This window comes from Cyprinodon tularosa, unplaced genomic scaffold (assembly GCF_016077235.1).
Source record: "Cyprinodon tularosa strain WSP-4 unplaced genomic scaffold, ASM1607723v1 ctg137, whole genome shotgun sequence".
Classification (NCBI taxonomy): Eukaryota; Metazoa; Chordata; class Actinopteri; order Cyprinodontiformes; family Cyprinodontidae; genus Cyprinodon; species Cyprinodon tularosa.
In genome coordinates, this window is record NW_024038189.1 from 1,196,123 (window position 1) to 1,214,369 (window position 18,247).

An 18,247-nucleotide genomic window follows, 5' to 3' on the forward strand; every position below is an offset into this window, starting at 1 on the left:
TTGAAAACAGGTGAGGGCAGAGCAGAAAACAGAGCAAGGGAAAGAGGACACAAGAGGGCAGCAGAGGACAACAAATGGAAAACCAAGAAGACTGAATACTAAAAAGAAAATCATAACAGAAACAGAAACCTAACAATTTATACCATAAAGACACTTTGCCCATCAAAATTCAAACAGTTTTTTTAAATAAGAAGCAGCAAGATGCAGTTATTTTAAAGTAAATAATTTCATACAATACAAAAAAATAAAATGATAAATAAGCAATTAGTTTTGGAATAAGTGTGTTTTTTTTCTACTTTTAGCTGTTAACATAATTTGCCAACAGAGTAAGATTATTTATGTTTAAAATAGGAAATATCCTTTATCTTATGTCAAGTGAATAATATGCAGGGAAAACCAAGGAGCGAGTGGTGGACTTTTGCAGAAGCAGACCCAACCACTGCAAAAACCATCTAGAAATTAGTAAAAATGTCTTAAAGCTACAGTGTGTAATAATTACAGGGATATAAAGTCAGAAATTTAATATATTATACATAACTATGTTATTTATCATCACCTATGAGCTCAGCCTTTTAACCATAATATTTGCGTTGCCTTAGAATTCGTTATTTATAATTACATAGGAGCGGGTCTTGCAGCCATGGAGGCAGACATCTTTGCGCTACGGCAGCGCAGAGCCAACAAACTAGCTTTTGCGAGATCGCCCATTACGCTCGAAAGTAACTACGGCAAGTTGAGAGAGATGAACTGAGACGGTACTGAACAATAGATGGCAGTATTATGCCTGAGAAGCGTTTAGTCTGCCTGAAACCAAAGAAGAAGAAGAAGTAGGTATACTGCGCTTCAGTAACAAGAAAGGTGAACAAGGCGGCAGGCGTGAGTGACTTTGCAAACTGTTTGGCACTGTGTGGCCAAACATCAGACGAATGGAGGATCATGCCTACTCTGTATCACAACGAAAAGCGGCGGACACCGAACCCCCGTCATCTAAGAAGTGGAAACACGACGAGAATAAACGCAAGCGTGACAAGAAACGGCAAAAAACACGGATCAACATTGGCACGGCATTTACACGATGGAAGTCACTGATGGAGGAAAAAGGTTTTCAAAGTGACGCTTGAGTTGCCAGTTTTCTGTTGGACAGGTAATTAATCCTACACACACAATTGTCTTTTTATACACGTAATACCCCACCCCCACAACCCGTTTCAACCAAACTATTGTCAAGATGTCAGGTAGCATTACCTAGATAAGGCCACAGCTTCATAAAATTACCACAGCTGATAGTGGCGTGTGTGAGTGTGAGAGAGACAGATATATGAAGCTGCATATTAGCGAGATACGGATATATACCTCGGTTACATCTCTCCGGCTCCTTTGGAGATCTTCAAGCCTTTCCTCCTCTGCTCTAGTCACTCCACTGGTACCTCTCCCTCGCCTGGCCCTGGCTGCACGCTCACCCCGGCCTCTCTGCCCTCTTCCTCGCCCTCTTCCTCGCCTTGTAACCCCCGTGCCACAAACTTGACTTGGACTCTGTAAACGGGGAATATATATTCTTCCAGCGAACACAATCTCGCTGTTAAACTAATGACTACAATTACTTCGTCTGTTTATATCACCATGCAAAGCAGCTCACCAAAACGTCACAACGATGTAGAAAAAATAACGGGTATATTTATTATCTTAAGTCTACATGAAATCTATACCCTACACAGACTAATGAAATACTATCTGTAAAATTATCTATGTAAACAAACCTCATCAGTTGAGAAGGTAGGTGATGCAGACGTCGTGGAAGACATTTTGTCCCGTAACGCTCGCCGTACTGTTGGGGGGGAGAAGCGGTGGGGGGGAGATGTTCATGTTGCTGCGGTCTGCAGTCTGGACGCTAGATGTCGCTGAAAATTACACACTGTAGCTTTAAATTAAGTGTATTCAGCCATAATTTGAGCAGGTAAATGAGATAGTTTGCCAATGGAATGAGTAATTTTACTCTTAAAATAAGATAATTACATAATATGCACTTGAAATAAAACAATGCAATTGTGTTTTCTTATTTTAAGTGTAAATTGTCTTGTTTGCATTGGCAAAAAGTCTCTTTTACCTCCTCAATTCAAGAACAAATGCACTTATTTTAAGAAAAAATGACTTGTCTAGATTTATATTATTTGCAGTCACTGGTGAACATCCAGGGAACGGATATTGAGACAGTGGACTCTTATAAGTACCTCAGAGCAGACTCCTCCTGCTGAGGAGACTTTAGGGGTGCAAGGGGCGCTCCTAAAGACCTTTTATGACTCTATTGTGGCATCAGCCATCATCTTTGTAGCAGTGGCTTACCTGTAGCTGAGAGAAAGCAGCTAGATCAGCTGATCAGGAAGGCCAGCTCTGTGATTGGATGCCCTCTGGACTCAGTGCAGGAGGTGGGAAACAGACAGATCCTAACTAAATGAACTAAATGTACATCTCTGTTGGATAATGTCCCCATCCCCATGCATGAAGCTGGTGCTGAACCGGATAGCTCCTTCAGTGACAGACTGCTGCTCCTTAAATGCACCAGGGAGCGTTATCACAGATCCTTCCTCCCAGCAGCTGAAAGACTCTAGATCCACCACTGTTCACATCAACCTCATTTAAGTGACTAATACTGAAACTGCAAAATCGGCATTAATGTAACAACTTATTAAAATGCTGCGGTCATTTTGCACATCTCTGATGTTGCTGCCGTTTTACTGTAAAAATGTCCATAGCTGTATACTGGTTATTTATTCTCCAGGTGCACAGTTTTTATGCTATTATTACCCTTTACAGTATAGTATTCTATTTTGTATCTTTAACTCTTCACTGGTACGTTATTCTTATACACTTTTCTGAGGTCCTTATTTGTGTAACCATTGATTTCTATAATCTTTTTGCTGCTTTAAACACCAGAATTTCCCCATTTTGGGACAATAAAGGGATTTTCTATTCTAATATCTAATCACTTTATTTTGAGGGGAAAATCTTGATTCCATTAGCAGATTACTTTATTTTACAGCTCAAATTAACGGCAAAAACACATTTAAAAATATTTTATTTATTTATAGTGATTGTTTTGTATTGTAAAATAGATTCCAGGCTCCCTTTGTTTGGGCTCATAAGATGTTGAAATCCGAGGCTGAAGCTGCCATTTTGTCTTCTCAGGTGGTGTATTACGTATTTGCCATGGTGGGGATGGAGCTGTTCAAAAACAAAGTGAGGTTCTTTCCAGACTCCAGCCATCCGGAAGCAGCGTACTGTGGAAACCCTTTACTGAACGGCAGCACCTTCGCACAACTCAACTACTGCAAAAACAACTTCAATAACGTCCTGTCCTCCTTCGTCCTGCTGTTGGAGCTCACCGTGGTCAACCAGTGGCATGATATCCTTTCACTCAAACATCTCTCAAAGCTTCGCCGCTGGTCACCAGGAATCCTTACTTAGTTTAGACTTTGAAGATTAACTCCGAGTGCACTGGAAAAAATCAAAATCTAGATATTTTTTCTTAAAATAAATGCATTTATTCTTGCATGGGGAGGTAAAAGACAAATTCTGCCAATGGAACAAGGCAATTTACATTTAAAATAAGAAAAAAAGAATTACATCGTCTTATTTCAAGTGCATATTACCTAATTATCTTATTTTGAGAGTAAAAACACTCATTCCATTGGCAAACTATCTCATTTTTCTGCTCAAATTAAGGGTAAATACACTTAATTTAAGATATTTTTACTTATTTCTAGATGTTTTTTCCAGTGTGTTTGGCTCCTTTGGATTCCTTAATCTGATCCCACTGCTCAGCAACGGGTTTGCCACCGTCACTCATAAATCAGCCCTGATCTTCTTCGTCCTGTTCCACGTCATGGTTGTGATCGTCATCATCAAGTAAGATCTGTTATCATTTATTTATTTCAGTTTATTGCTATAGCCTCAATTCACAACATGTCATCTGTAGGCACTTACAGTTCTACAGTCAAATTGATTCATTGTTTCCTATCTAAGGAAACCAGTCCTACTTAAAAACATTCCCACTTATTTGTCCCCCCGCCCAGACACCCACACACAACATAATCTCATCCCTTCTGTTTTGTTTTTTAGCATCTTTGTGGCGTTCGTTCTCGAGGCGTTCTTTGTGGAGTATTCTGTGGGGAAAGGCGATCTGCAGACATCTCTGGAGAGAAAGATCGCGGAGCTTGAGCTTGCTATAGCACAGTAATGTTACTTCCTTCCTTCATGCACTGCAGTAATATGTACGTTACGATGTAACGTTCAAGGATTTATGTGGCTTTATGTTGGTCTTTTCAACAAGAGTAAGAAAAGTTGGATTGTTTTAATGTAGCTGAAATCTGCATGCTTTTCTTTTGCATTTATGATGCATTTTCTGAGGTTAAAGTAACAAACAAAAAAAGTTTCGTAAGATATTTGATCATTTAAAATCTACAATGGAGTATTAGGGCCTGGCTAAAGATAAAACATTTTTTTTTTTTTTTTGAGAATAAAGTCGTAACATTACGAGAATGAAGTCGTAACATTACGAGAATGAAGTCGTAACATTACGAGAATGAAGTCGTAGCATTACGAGAATGAAGTAGTGGCATTACGAGAATGAAGTCGTAGCGTTACGAGAATGAAGTCGTAGCGTTACGAGAATGAAGTCGTAGCATTACGAGAATGAAGTAGTGGCATTACGAGAATGAAGTCGTAACGTTGCGAGAATGAAGTCGTGGCGTTGCGAGAATGAAGTTGTAACGTTGCGAGAATGAAGTCGTGGCGTTGCGAGAATGAAGTCGTAACGTTGCGAGAATGAAGTCGTAACGTTGCGAGAATGAAGTCGTGGCGTTGCGAGAATGAAGTCGTAACGTTGCGAGAATGAAGTCGTGGCGTTGCGAAAATGAAGTCGTGGCGTTGCGAGAATGAAGTCGTGGCGTTGCGAGAATGAAGTCGTAACGTTGCGAGAATGAAGTCGTAACGTTGCGAGAATGAAGTCATAACATTGTGAGAATGAAGTCGTGGCGTTGCGAGAATGAAGTCGTGGCGTTGCGAGAATGAAGTCGTGGCGTTGCGAGAATGAAGTCGTAGTAACGGTGCGAGAATGAAGTCGTAGTAACGGTGCGAGAATGAAGTCGTAGTAACGGTGCGAGAATGAAGTCGTAGTAACGGTGCGAGAATGAAGTCGTAGTAAGATTGCGAGAATGAAGTCGTAAGATTGCGAGAATGAAGTCGTAAGATTGCGAGAATAAAGCAGTAACATTACGAGAACCCATTTCAGAAAGAAAGCTAATTTTACGACATTATTCTCTGAATTTTATGACTATTCTCGTCACTTTTAAAAAAAATTATATTTACCAAAAAAAAGAACTGGTCTTTGGGTCAACTTGATGCACAAACAAGAAAAATACCAGTGAGACTGAGACGAGGTTATCCCTGGAGAAAGGTCTGATGGAAGTACATTCGACAGAGATGGAGAAGCTTCCAGGACTCAAATCACAGATGAATCCATTTCAGCTGCTTTCTTTTCTTCCTAAGACTTTTTTTTTTCTCTGTCATGTGCTCTTACTGTATTTACCAGGGAGAAGCTGGAGGATAATTTGGTTAACGCCATGGAAACCATGGATAACGACTTGGGGAATGGGCAGTCACCCACAGCAAACCTGCCTACGCTTCTATTTAAGGTGGCCTCAAAAAGTAAGTCCTTGTATGAATGGTTAAAGTAAAGTAGGGACCTGGAACATGTCAAGCAGTTTTTATTATTTTCACTTTTACAACTGAAAAATCACAGAATAGATAGTTCTTTTATTTCTCTATACGTCTCTCTTGTGTTAAACCGTGGATGGTTTTGTGTTTTTTTTTTTTTTTTTTTACAGGGTACAGGACGGTGGACGCTTTGTTGCAGCGGATGTTCGAGGCGGATCTCGACCCGGAAGATTTTGCCGAGAATGACATTCCTGAAGAGCCGACTGGAAACTTTGCAAACCCAACTTTTGGCGCAGCATAGATGAAACTGTCTAGTTATCTATTCAACCATGTATGAAAGGGAAACTGTATCATTAGACGTACGTTTGCATGTTGAAATGTGCGGCTTGAGCCGGTGCAATGTGTCATCTGTGCGATCGTGTCATTATTTTATTTTTATACTTGCTTCCAGGAGAAAATTGTAGACGCGAAACAAATTTGTATTTTCAGATAAAAGAATATTTACACAGATGTCTTAAGTGTTGACTATTTAAATAAAAAAAAAAAAAATTTAAAAAAACATTTGAGAAGTAACCAGCAGATTTTAATGGCTCTGAAAAAAATAGCATGTTGTTTTTATTCTCTATCTGCGACCCCTAGGGGGTCCATGGTGGTACTGCATGGAGGTTGCAAAAGTTTTGGTTGATTAGACTTTTTTTTTTTATACCCCACCCCCTGCCCCCCTCCAATTTTTGAAAAATCTTTAAATCCACGTTAACATGAATCCAACAGACTGTAGTAAACAGATAAATGGAGGCAGAAGATCTTTAAGTCATCAATGCACACATTCAGGGACACAAAGGAGCTCTTTCAAGCTGGACACCGTTTCATTCACAACACCTGTCCCATCAACCAGGAATCAGAATCAGAAATACTTTAATAATCCCAGGGAGAAATTACTTTCGTTACATGACTCCATCTGTAATAGAGTGACTATAGGACCAGTTTGATATGACACCATTTCATGCAATATATAATTAGGGGGTCCCCGCTTCATCTCGCCATCAGTTTGGGGGGGTCCTTGGCCTGGAAAACGTTGAAGACCCCCTATCTAAATGACTGTAGCATCAAACCCTCAACCTATATTGTTTGCAAACTGTCATTATTTTGATGATTATGGGTTGTATGACAAAATTCAGTTTAATTAAGACCGATAAAAGGTTTTTAACATGGAATTTCTATGATATGATCTGTTACGAAGTGGAAGACTGCCTGGTTCTGCTGGAGGTTTCTTCCTGTTAAAAGGGAGTTTTTCCTCTCCACTGTCACTACAAGCATGCTTAGTGTGAGGGATTGTTGAAGAGTCAATGCAATCCACTGGTTTTCCTTACATAGAAAACTTTGAATCAATCTGACTGGATGATCTAGTTGAACTGCAAAGTGCCTTTAGATGACATGTGTTGTGGATTGGCGCTATAGAAATAAACTGAATTGAATTGAAGACTGCTATAGCTCTATAGCTGTCTAAGCCAGAACATGTAACTACTGGGGAAAAAATGCTGGATTTCAAGAGCTGTAATAAATGAGATTTGTGGAAATTTAGTTAGCAGGGAAAATTGTGCAAGGAAGATTGTGCAAGGCAACGGTGATAACTATATTTGGGAATTTTGAGATTTAGAAAGTTTGGACTGCAGCAAGAGTCAGAACCTCAGAGCCACATAAAGATGTAGGCAGGACATGGGCTCCAACTATTTTTAATGCTTCTCCTCGACCAGTGATGTCGATGATCAAAACTGTGTTTGGGAGAGAAAAACTAGAGACTATATTCAGTTGTTTCTTCAAAGTTCTGTTCATTTAAAAAAATAAAATAAATATATATATATATATATATATATATATATATATATATATATATATATATATATATATATATATATATATATATATATATATATATATATATATATATATATATATATATAGCAGTGTCTGAGATCAGCCACCAGGGGGCGCGGTAGGTCTACAGCTTGGAATCCAGAGAGGCCGAGGAAGCGTGTGATGCTGATGCTGAAGAGATGGAGCAGAGGGAGTGGAAGCTTCCCTGTTCCTCCGGACGGAGAGCAACATTCAGGTAAGACAGGCGGAGAAATCAGCCCGGATTTAAAATATTATCGAACTGGTCGCTGAGCCAAAAAGTAAACCGGTGTTCAGAATAGACAGTCTGTCTGTGAGTGTGAGGCCATGGGCTGCGTGGATGTCCGACTAAAAACAACACCAGGTTATTCCAGCTTCGCTGGCGGTGAGATATCTGATTGTTTAGTTTAATTAGTCAGGAAGCAGCGATGGAGGACAATATTTATTACTGGAACGGGCCCAAACAGGATGAGGCGTTCAGGTGATGCTGGCAGGGTGGGAATTACCAGCTTCCCATGCCTCACCCAGCGGCTGCTACGTTTAGATTGTGATTTATGGAGTTTAATTTGATATAGTTTGGGAAGACGGAGTGTGAAAGTGTGGAGAAATATAGTTTAGTTATGTATTTGCTATAGGATTCAATTCAGTTTATTCCTATCACAATACATGTCATCTGAAGGCACTTTCCAGTTCACCAGATCATCCAGTCAGATTGATTCAAAGTTTTCTATCTAAGAAAAACCAGCTGATTGCATCGACTCATTGAATCGAAGGCAATCCCTCACACTAAGCATGCTTTGAGCGACAGTGGAGAGGAAAAACTCCCTTTTAACAACAAATGATTGGCAAGACTTCACAGTTAAATGTTGTGTTCTGGTCAGACAGGCTAAAAGTGTTGCAGGTGCTCACATGGTATCAAATTTAGATTTTTTAAAATTTAAATAGTAAATATATACATTTTTATCCATTTTACCCGCTCAACAGTAAACTAAGTTTGCAGTATTTGAACTAAACCATCAAAGCAGCCTAAAAGCTGCAATTTACACATAGAGGAAAAAAACAAATTAAAAGGTTTGAAAATCATAATCAATAAAATGATGCAGATGTATTGCAGTTCTGCGTGGATTTTATGTTTGAAACCAAAATTTTTTCGTGAAGAGTTGTGAATGAGGTCAAGAAAGCTTGTAAACTAGAGCCATTGGAAAGTGGTAAATAACACATTATTTGGTAAAACAATCTCATTGGGGGTGATTGAAAGAAATGAAAATAGTTGTTTTAATGGTTATAGAGTCAGATATGTGGCGGGTAATGTTTGGTTTATCTAAAGGTTTTAATCTGTTACTGATTAAATGGGTTTGGCTGTAACTTAAGGACAGATTCTAATATATCTGCAGTGTGGGAACTATAAATCTGACAGGAGTTTAATTTTTTTATTGTTGTTTTGCACAATATGCTTAACTACGTATTTTTTGTTGTTGAATATTAGAGATTTTGCAGATATATTTTGTAGATACATTGTTTAAATTTACTTATATATTTCTAACCCTTTTATAGAATAGAATAGAAAATCCCTTTATTGTCCCACAATGGGCAGATTTACAGCAGCAGAAAGATTATTAAAAATGGTCACACGAGGACCTTAGAAAAATGTATAAGAATAACATAATAGGGAAGAGTTAAAATATAAACAATAAAATACTGTAAAGTTTTTTAACAATATAAAACTGGAGAATAAATAACCAACATGCAGCTATGGACATTTTTACAGTATTTGAAAATAGCAGCAACATCAGAGATGTGCAGAATGACAGCAGCAGGTTATTTAACTGACTAAGGTTTCTATCATTACATTTGATTTTATTTGTTCCTGCTCCCAGTGGTTGGAACCTTTATTCCACTCTGGATTCTTGTGAGTGTAGTCTTTGTTCACTTTAACCTTTGAAAAAAATAAATAAATAACAAACAGTTTTGAAAACCTCAGTATTCATTCTTTTCCTGCTTTGTGTGTCAACTTTCACGGTTGCTAAGCAACAGAGCATACGCCGGTAAAACCCGCCGAAGGGTAGACCTCTTCGAATTTACAGCCAAAACTCTTCCGGTCTCCTTATTTTCAAGGACTTCGAAGGATCCAGTCTAGGTAGACCGCGTCCTTGGAGGATGCAGCCCAGGTTTTCGAACAGAGCCTCTGATTAAGAACAGGGCTGCCCGCACTGACGCGGCTCAGGGATTACGTCACACGGAGCGTCGTGCGCAGTGAAATCAGGACATTTCCTCCAGGACGTGAAATACGGATATGTCCCGGGAAATACGGACGTTTGGTCACCCTAGGATATAGAGATGCGTCTACTAGGGTTGTCAAAAGTGTCGATACTCAAAAAAGTATTGATACTAAAACGTTGTATCCAGATAAGATACTCATTTTCAAAAGTATCGATACAGTCCTACCACCAGTGGCACCTAAACAATCATTCATCTAAAGTGCAGAATAGAGGAAAATGCACTTTCTGAACACTGTGTGATTGAATAATTCTGTGCACTTTTCAGTTTCAGACGTTTTTTGTAACCAGTGCAGCTGCTGAGAATTATTTTTGTTTGTTAACCGGTTTGGCTAGTGTCATTGCTATGTGTGCAAAGCATAGCCAAGGAAGGAACACTTTATTCTGTTAGGTAAGCTTGATAAAAAAAATAATATTGTGCACAGCATACAACCTCAAAATATTGTTCTTATTGTTTATTGTATTTATTTATTTTTGTATTTTATTTATTAATGAAATATTTCTGTTAAATTTATGGTCTTTGTTTTTATCCTTCTGGTATCGAGTATCGAATATTTTCCTGAGTATCGGTATGGAGTTGAGCGTTTTAGTATCATGACAACCCAGGCGTCTACCTCTATACCTGGTCACCATTAGCTTTGCTGGTTAGCTTTCAGAACACATATAAAATATATGAAATGATCAGATATCTTAAAAAAAAACTGAATTGTTTAACTGGACAGACTTCCACTGTCTTCTCTAGACCTGATACCTGTGTTATTCTCTTTTTTTGGGAGGCTAAGGCGTCTCCAATGCTCAGGAAAGTTCAGTCTGTTCTGGCTGTGTTCTCTGTGCGTCTGTGACCGGATGGCCCAGCCTGCAGCTAGCTGTGTCCTTTATTGAGGCCTCATGGTTCCTCCAGTCTGGGACCTTTGGCTCCAGGCCTCTCATTCAGATGCTTCTGTAAACTCATAGAAAATGTTGTAAACATTTTATTTTGCAGCAGTCTGGTTCTGCACTGCAAAAACTAATCTTAAATTATGTAAAACATTGTCAAATAAGTTTATGTTCCTTGAATGGGAGCAGGTTATATAAGACAGTCAGCCAAAGGAATTCGTATTTTTCCCCATAAAATAAAATGAAATATTATGTCCTTGAAATAAAATTGTGGATTTTTTTTTTTTTTTGTATTTTATACATAAATCTTCTTATTCCAGGGCTCTGTATGAGGTGGAAAAACGACAAAGCAGATAAATCTAAACATGTAACAGAATAAAAAAGCAACCCAGAGCTGATTAATTTATATCTTAAATTAGTATTTTTATTTTATTTTTTAAATAATAGTTTTTAGTGTCACAAACTGGAAGATGTGTAATTTTAAATGTAATTCTTGACTTTCCAAGGCTGGTTTAAATATAATTTATATATTATTGTGTATTTTAACACAGGAACGTGAAATAATCTATTAGATCATTATTAGAAATTGTTATATTTACTTAATAACATAAAATAATATTTAGCTGATGCCTGTATGATTACACACACACACATATATTTAATAAATTCCTTATTTATTTTTAGGTTTCCAAATATTTATGACACATTTACATAACTATTTAATATGTTATTAATTTTTTCTATTGTGGCACTCGTCACCCTCCATACCTGTTGCCCTTTTAAGAAGAACATTTTCTTCATTTTGTTTTTATACCTCTTTGTATTTTACCCAAAATATTTAGATTTTTTTCTTTAGAAAAATTCACAATAATTTTTTTATTTTAAAAAGTTTTAAATATAATAAATTTTTAATATTTATTTTTAAAAGTTTTCCATTTTTCTAATACCTTTTAGCATTTTTTTTTAGAATAATTCATAAATGTTTATAATTTTACTATTTGATTGTTAAAATGTCCTTTTAAAAATATTAAAAATATTTATTTTAAAAGCTTTTAAATTTAATAAATGTTAAATATTTATTTTAAAACGTTTTTCATTTTTCTAATACCTTTTTTTTTAGAATAATTCACAAATATTTATACTTTTACTCCACCTCAAAACTATTTTCCTACTATGACCTTCTAAAAATATTTATTTTAAAAAGGTTTCCATTTTTCTAATACCTTTTTGCATTTTACCCAAAAAATTTAGATTTTTATTTTCAGAATAATTCCCAACTGTTTATAATTTTACTATTTGATCGTTAAAATGTCATTCTAAAAATATTTATTTTTAAAAGGTTTAAATATTTATTTTTTTAAGTTTTAAATATTTATTTTTAAAAGTTTTTAATTTTTCTAATACCTTTTTTTTTTTAGAATAATTCACAAATATTTATTTTAGTTTTAAATATAATAAATCTTAAATATTTATTTACATAAGTTTAATTTTTCTTATACCTTCTTTTTTTAATAATAATTCACAAATATTTAGAATTTTACTCCACCTCAAAACTATATGATCGTTAAAATGTCCTTCTAAAAATCTTTATTTTGGAAACTAATCAACATCTCCGGACTAGTGAATTGGCGCTATATAAATAAACTGAATTGAATTGACTAGCTGTGACGTTCAGGGTTAAAGGAATAGTACACCCAAAACATGATTAGCCTTCATTTTCTACTCACCCCCATGCTGAACAACACTCTGGAGTACTTTTTGATATCTCAAATGCATCTGGAGATCTGGGAGGCTTCTTGCTGTCTGCTGACATTCAAATAATGGAGGTCTATGGCGCCCGAGGCAGAAAGGTCCATAAAAGTCCACAAAAAACGTGTCAATATTCCTCCATACTGTTCGTCCAATGTATTCCAAGTGTCCTGAGTGGGTAGTAAGGCTGTCAAAAGTATCGAAAGTCAAAAAAGTATTGACACCAAAATGTTGTCTCCGGATACAATACTCATTTTTAAAAGTATCGATACAGTGCCACCACCAGTGGCACCTAAGCAGTCATTCATCTAAAGTGCAGAATAGAGGAAAATGCACAATCAGAACACTGTGTGATTGAATAATTCTGTGCACTTTTCAGTTTCAGATTTTTTTTTTTGTAACAGGTGCAGCTGCTGAGAATTATTTTTGTTTTTTAACCAGTTTGGCTAGTGTCATTGTTATGTGTGCAAAGCATAGCCAAGGAAGGAACACTTAATTTTTTTTATCAAGCTTGCTTAATATTGTGCACAGCATACAACCGTTATTATATTTATTTATTGTATTATATTTATTAATGAAAATTTTCTGTAAAATTTTGGAGTCTTTGTTTTTTTCCTTGTGGTATCGAAAATGGTATCGAGTATCGAATATTTTCCTTAGTATCGGTATCGAGTTGAAAAGTTTAGTATCATGACAACCCTAGTGGGTAGCATCCATAATTTACTCGAAACGAAGTCATTTAGAATGTTTTTATAGCATAAACAGTAGTGTATAGGACTTCCTCAAAGCGCGCGCCAGATGGAAGTGCGCATTCAGCGTCTGCTCTGCCGATAATGCAAGCGTAGAAGAAGAAATGTGCTGTTTACCTGTGCAAAGAAAGAAATAACGAAAGAAAAATGTCTGAGGACTTCAGTGTTGAGGAAGAGCATGAGTTCTTTGCCGAGCTGAATGCGCACTTTCATCTGGTTTGGTCTGCCGCGGTTTCCGTAGACTCGTGAACGCACTTTTAGGAAATCCTATACACTACTGTTTATGCTCTAAAAACATTCTAAATGACTTCGTTTCGAGTAAATTATGGACGCTACCCACTGAGGACACTTGGAATACATTGGACGAGCAGTATGGAGGAATATTGACACGTTTTTTGTGGACTTTTATGGACCTTTCTGCCTCGGGCGCCATAGACCTCCATTATTTGAATGTCAGCAGACAGCAAGAAGCCTCCCAGATCTCCAGATGCATTTGAGATATCAAAAAAGTACTCCAGAGTGTTGTTCAGCATGGGGGTGAGTAGAAAATGAAGGCTAATCATGTTTTGGGTGTACTATTCCTTTAATTGCGGGGATTTTATTGTGAAAGAGCCTACCGGATGTTGTGGTGTGGCTGGTGTGCTGCTGCTGCTGATGGAGGCAGAGCTGCAGTGCGGACAAACAGGCTGGAGCCGGAGATCCAACAGCCTCGCTCACCGCCCTGCAGCGGGGCAGCCTCAGGCTGGAGTCGCTGGTTCCGGTTTTTCCTCTCATTAGTCTTTCGGATCTGATCCAAGAGGAGGAAGGAATCACTCCGCCTTCTCCTCCACCCTCTCCTCCTCCTCCTCCCTCTCCTTCCTCCTCTTCCTCCTCAGCATCATCAGAAGCTGCAGCATCAGATGAGTTCAGGACAGCAGCGTTCCTCCGATACTAGAACCTTATCTTTGTTTCTGGGTCTAGTTTCTGCGGACTCGGACGCCTGGATTTAGGACGGACCCGGTCAGGGCGCCCCCCATCCCCTCCATCCATCCCTCCCTGTTTGAGGAGAAATAAATAAATGGTGATTTAGTCCTGTGGGAGTCTGAGGCCCAGACCTCGACCCCTTCTTTAGAGGAACGGTGGGTTTTCTGGACCAGAACGTTTTGTGCCGAAGTAAAATCCCAGATGAAGATTCCCAAAAGGCGGAAAAGGAGCGGACGGTGTGCCAGGTAGGCCCGATCCGGACCAGTTTGGCCCCCCCGGTGTCGCTCATTACAGCATTTAGTGGGTGTGTGTGGGAAACGTTTACACTCGATGGAAGTGGAAAATAATTTCCAGCAACATTTGATCCAAATTAGACCCGAAAAGCCTGCGGATTAGACAGATTAGTGTTTCTGTAATGTTCTTTAATTCCTAACGTTGTTCAGTTTTGGCCAAATGTATTGATTGGAGAGATGTGATGGTGCGCATGCGCGCCGGGGACCCATGACTGTGCACTGCAGAGAGGAGCGGTTGATGCTGCAGGGATGCTGCGGTGGATGGAGAGCTGGATCAGAGCGGAAATGCGCCTCTCAGGCTTCCATATCAATCACTGCTTCTCTGACTACTTTTTATCTATAGTGCAAAAACGCATTTAAGGCTAGAAATAAAAACCTGCAATTTAAAAATAAACCGATGTTGATAATCTAAGCTGATTTAGATTAACCAGTAGCTTATTAATTAAATATCTCAAGCTTAAAAATAATATCAGAGGAGGATTATCATAATAATAAGCCTCTTATAATTAATTAACTTAATATTTGCCATAGAGCAGAGGTCTTCAACAGGGGGTCCCCGACCCCTAGGGGGTCCATAGAGGTACTGCATGGGGGTCATGAAAGTTTTAGTTGATTAGACTTTTTTTTTTTTTAACTATTCCCCACTGCATTTTTTTCCACTAATTGAAATGTCTTTAAATATAAATTAACATGAATTCAACAGACTGTAGTAAACAGATAAATGGAGGCAGAAGAAGCGACGCACAGGAGCTCTTTCAGGCTGGGCACCGTTTCATTCACAACACCTGTCCCATCAACCAGGAATCAGAATCAGCAATACTTTAATAATCCCAGGGAGAAATTACTTTAATTACAATAATCCATCTGTAATATATGGCCAGTTTAATAGAATACTATTTCATACAATATATAATTAGGGGGTCCCCGCTCCATCTCGCCATCAGTTTGGGGTCCTTAGCCTGGAAAACGTTGAAGACCCCTGGCATAGAATATAAAACAAACTAAAAACAGCCCATAGATAGAGCAGTATTTTACTATAGTAGAATAATTTCACACAAGATTTCACAATTTTCCTTAGAAATTTTCCATATCCTTCAAAGTTCAGTTCAAATTAATTTATTTCTATAGCTCCAATTCACATCATGTCATCTCAAGGCACTTTCCAGTTCACCAGATCATCCAGTCAGATTGATTTAAAGTTTTCTTTCTAAGGAAAATTAGTTGATTGCATCGATTCATTGACTCTTCAGCAATCCCTCACACTAAGCATGCTTGTAGCGACAGTGGAGAGGAAAAACTCCCTTTTAACAGGAAGAAACCTAAATATTTTGTCTAAATATTTTTGCGCAAGACATCAGATTTGCGGATATATCTTTAGTTTTTTTAATGAAAATAGACTTTAAACTACATGGACGGGCGTGTATTCCTTTAAGTCATGCACAAAAAATAAAAATTAAAGTGAGATTGCTTCAAAAACACTTAATAAAACACCAAAACTAAGTAATTAGATTTTTTTTTGTACATGAGTAAAGGGATACATGTCCGTTGAGGTAGTTTGAAGTAAATCTTTCGTAAAAAACTAATGGGATAAATGGGTATTGACTATTGGTATGCTGGTCTGACCGGGTATCCTCATCTCACAGAACAACGGCCATGGAACAATATTAACTTACTTTTTATTGATTAACCATTTGTTCAGCCTCCAGATTTAATTATCAATATTCTTTGTGGCCGTAACTAAGGCTTTTGGTGGGGGAAACGGGCCCGCAGCATCACCGATCATCTGCCATGCTTAACTATGGGCATTAGGGGTGAAAGAAAAAAATCATTACTGTCAAATGTCGTGATATTTCATTAGACGATATTGGTATTGATTTGAATTATGGCTGAAACTATGTTAGATGTAAAAAATATTTTATATTTATTGATTCTTACTTTTATATAACAGTTAAATCTCCAGCCACAAGATGGCAGCACAATGACAGAAGCCAGTAGTGACGTTTTCCAGAGGTGCATTTTAATAAAAATCGCAATATATCACCTTTGTTATTGTATTGGAATAGATCGGATTAAATTGTAGCGTGAAACCAACTTTAAAGGAATAGTACACCCAAAACATGACTAGCCTTCATTTTCTACTCACCCCCATGCTGAACAACACTCTGGAGTACTTTTTTGATATCTCAAATGCATCTGGAGATCTGGGAGGCTTCTTGCTGTCTGCTGACATTCAAATAACGGAGGTCTATGGTGCCTGAGGCAGAAAGGTCCATAAAAGTCCACAAAAAACGTGTCAATATTCCTCCATACTGCTCGTCCAATGTATTCCAAGTGTCCTGAGTGGGTAGCGTCCAGAATTTACTCGAAATGAAGTCATTTAGAATGTTTTTAGAGCATAAACAGTAGTGTATAGGATTTCCTAAAAGCACGTTCAGGACGCTACGGAAGCCGGCAGACCAAACCAGATGAAAGTGCGCATTCAGCGTCTGCTCTGTCGATAATGCAAGCGTAGAAGAAGAAATGTGCTGTTTACCTGTGCAAAGAAAGAAACAACGAAAGAAAAATGTCTGAGGACTTCAGTGTTGAGGAAGAGCATCTTTGCCGAGCTGAATGCGCACTTTCATCTGGTTTGGTCTGCCGCGGTTTCCGTAGCGTCGTGAACGCGCTTTTAGGAAATCCTATACACTACTGTTTATGCTCTAAAAACATTCTAAATGACTTTGTTTCGAGTAAATTATGGACGCTACCCACTCAGGACACTTGGAATACATTGGACGAGCAGTATGGAGGAATATTGACACGTTTTTTGTGGACTTTTATGGACCTTTCTGCCTCGGGCGCCATAGACCTCCATTATTTGAATGTCAGCAGACAGCAAGAAGCCTCCCAGATCTCCAGATGCATTTGAGATATCAAAAAAGTACTCCAGGGTGTTGTTCAGCATGGGGGTGAGTAGAAAATGAAGGCTAATCATGTTTTGGGTGTACTATTCCTTTAATACGTATTGTATCGCCAAATTTACACCCCTAATGGACGTGTGGAATTTTCCCATTTATTGGTGCTTTTTTTTTCATTTAACCCACCTGGACAGTTTTTTTTGTTTTGTTTTTTCGTCAAGAAAAAGCTAAATCTTAGTCTCATATATTGTAATTCTATAGTTGAATTTCCAATGAATCTGATAAATAGTTATTTTCTCTTCAACTTTCAATTTTCCTGTGTGAAAATATGCTACTGAGTAAAATATATTCTGAGGCTTTTTGTACATAATTAGCAAAGAGTATACCTGATCTGAAGGAGGAATATGTTTTACAATCAAGACTTAGAGATAATAACATTAGAAAATCATTTGTTAAACAGATGTATAAAAATTCCAGAGCAAAGTTTGACTCAGGTGGTGTTATTGGATTGGGATATAAGGATTTATTTTTCGATAGAAAAACTGGCAATCTATCAAATTTGAACACATGAATTGTTGTTTTTTTTACTTAGTTTTTTTTTTTATTTATTAAATCCACTAATCCGATCCGCTGCAGGTAGTATTTGCTGTAATCTTGTTTGACTTGTTTTTAAAAGAAACTTGCAAGAGGTCAGATCAGCAATACCTTGAGAATTATATATATTCTTTCTGATATGACTTTGCAACAGTTGATTTGTTGTTGATTTAAAACAGCGATGGACCATTTTCCACTGCTTTCCTAAAAGTGTCACACTGTGCTCTTGCTTTAGCAGCAGTGTG

General features: G+C 37.7%; 1 protein-coding gene across 2 annotated transcripts in view; it reads left to right on the forward strand.

Moving 5' to 3' along the window:
• tpcn3 (two pore segment channel 3) overlaps window positions 1-6,271 on the forward strand; it is a 48,448-nt gene extending 42,177 nt beyond the window's left edge. For both annotated transcript variants that reach the window (XM_038278025.1, XM_038278026.1), the window contains 5 exons: window positions 3,184-3,400; window positions 3,813-3,903; window positions 4,117-4,230; window positions 5,588-5,703; window positions 5,883-6,271. In XM_038278025.1, the coding sequence (XP_038133953.1) occupies window positions 3,184-3,400; window positions 3,813-3,903; window positions 4,117-4,230; window positions 5,588-5,703; window positions 5,883-6,013 (669 nt within the window). In that variant the 3' untranslated portion in view covers window positions 6,014-6,271. The remainder of the gene's footprint in view (window positions 1-3,183; window positions 3,401-3,812; window positions 3,904-4,116; window positions 4,231-5,587; window positions 5,704-5,882) is intronic.
• Window positions 6,272-18,247: the final 11,976 nt, after the last annotated feature.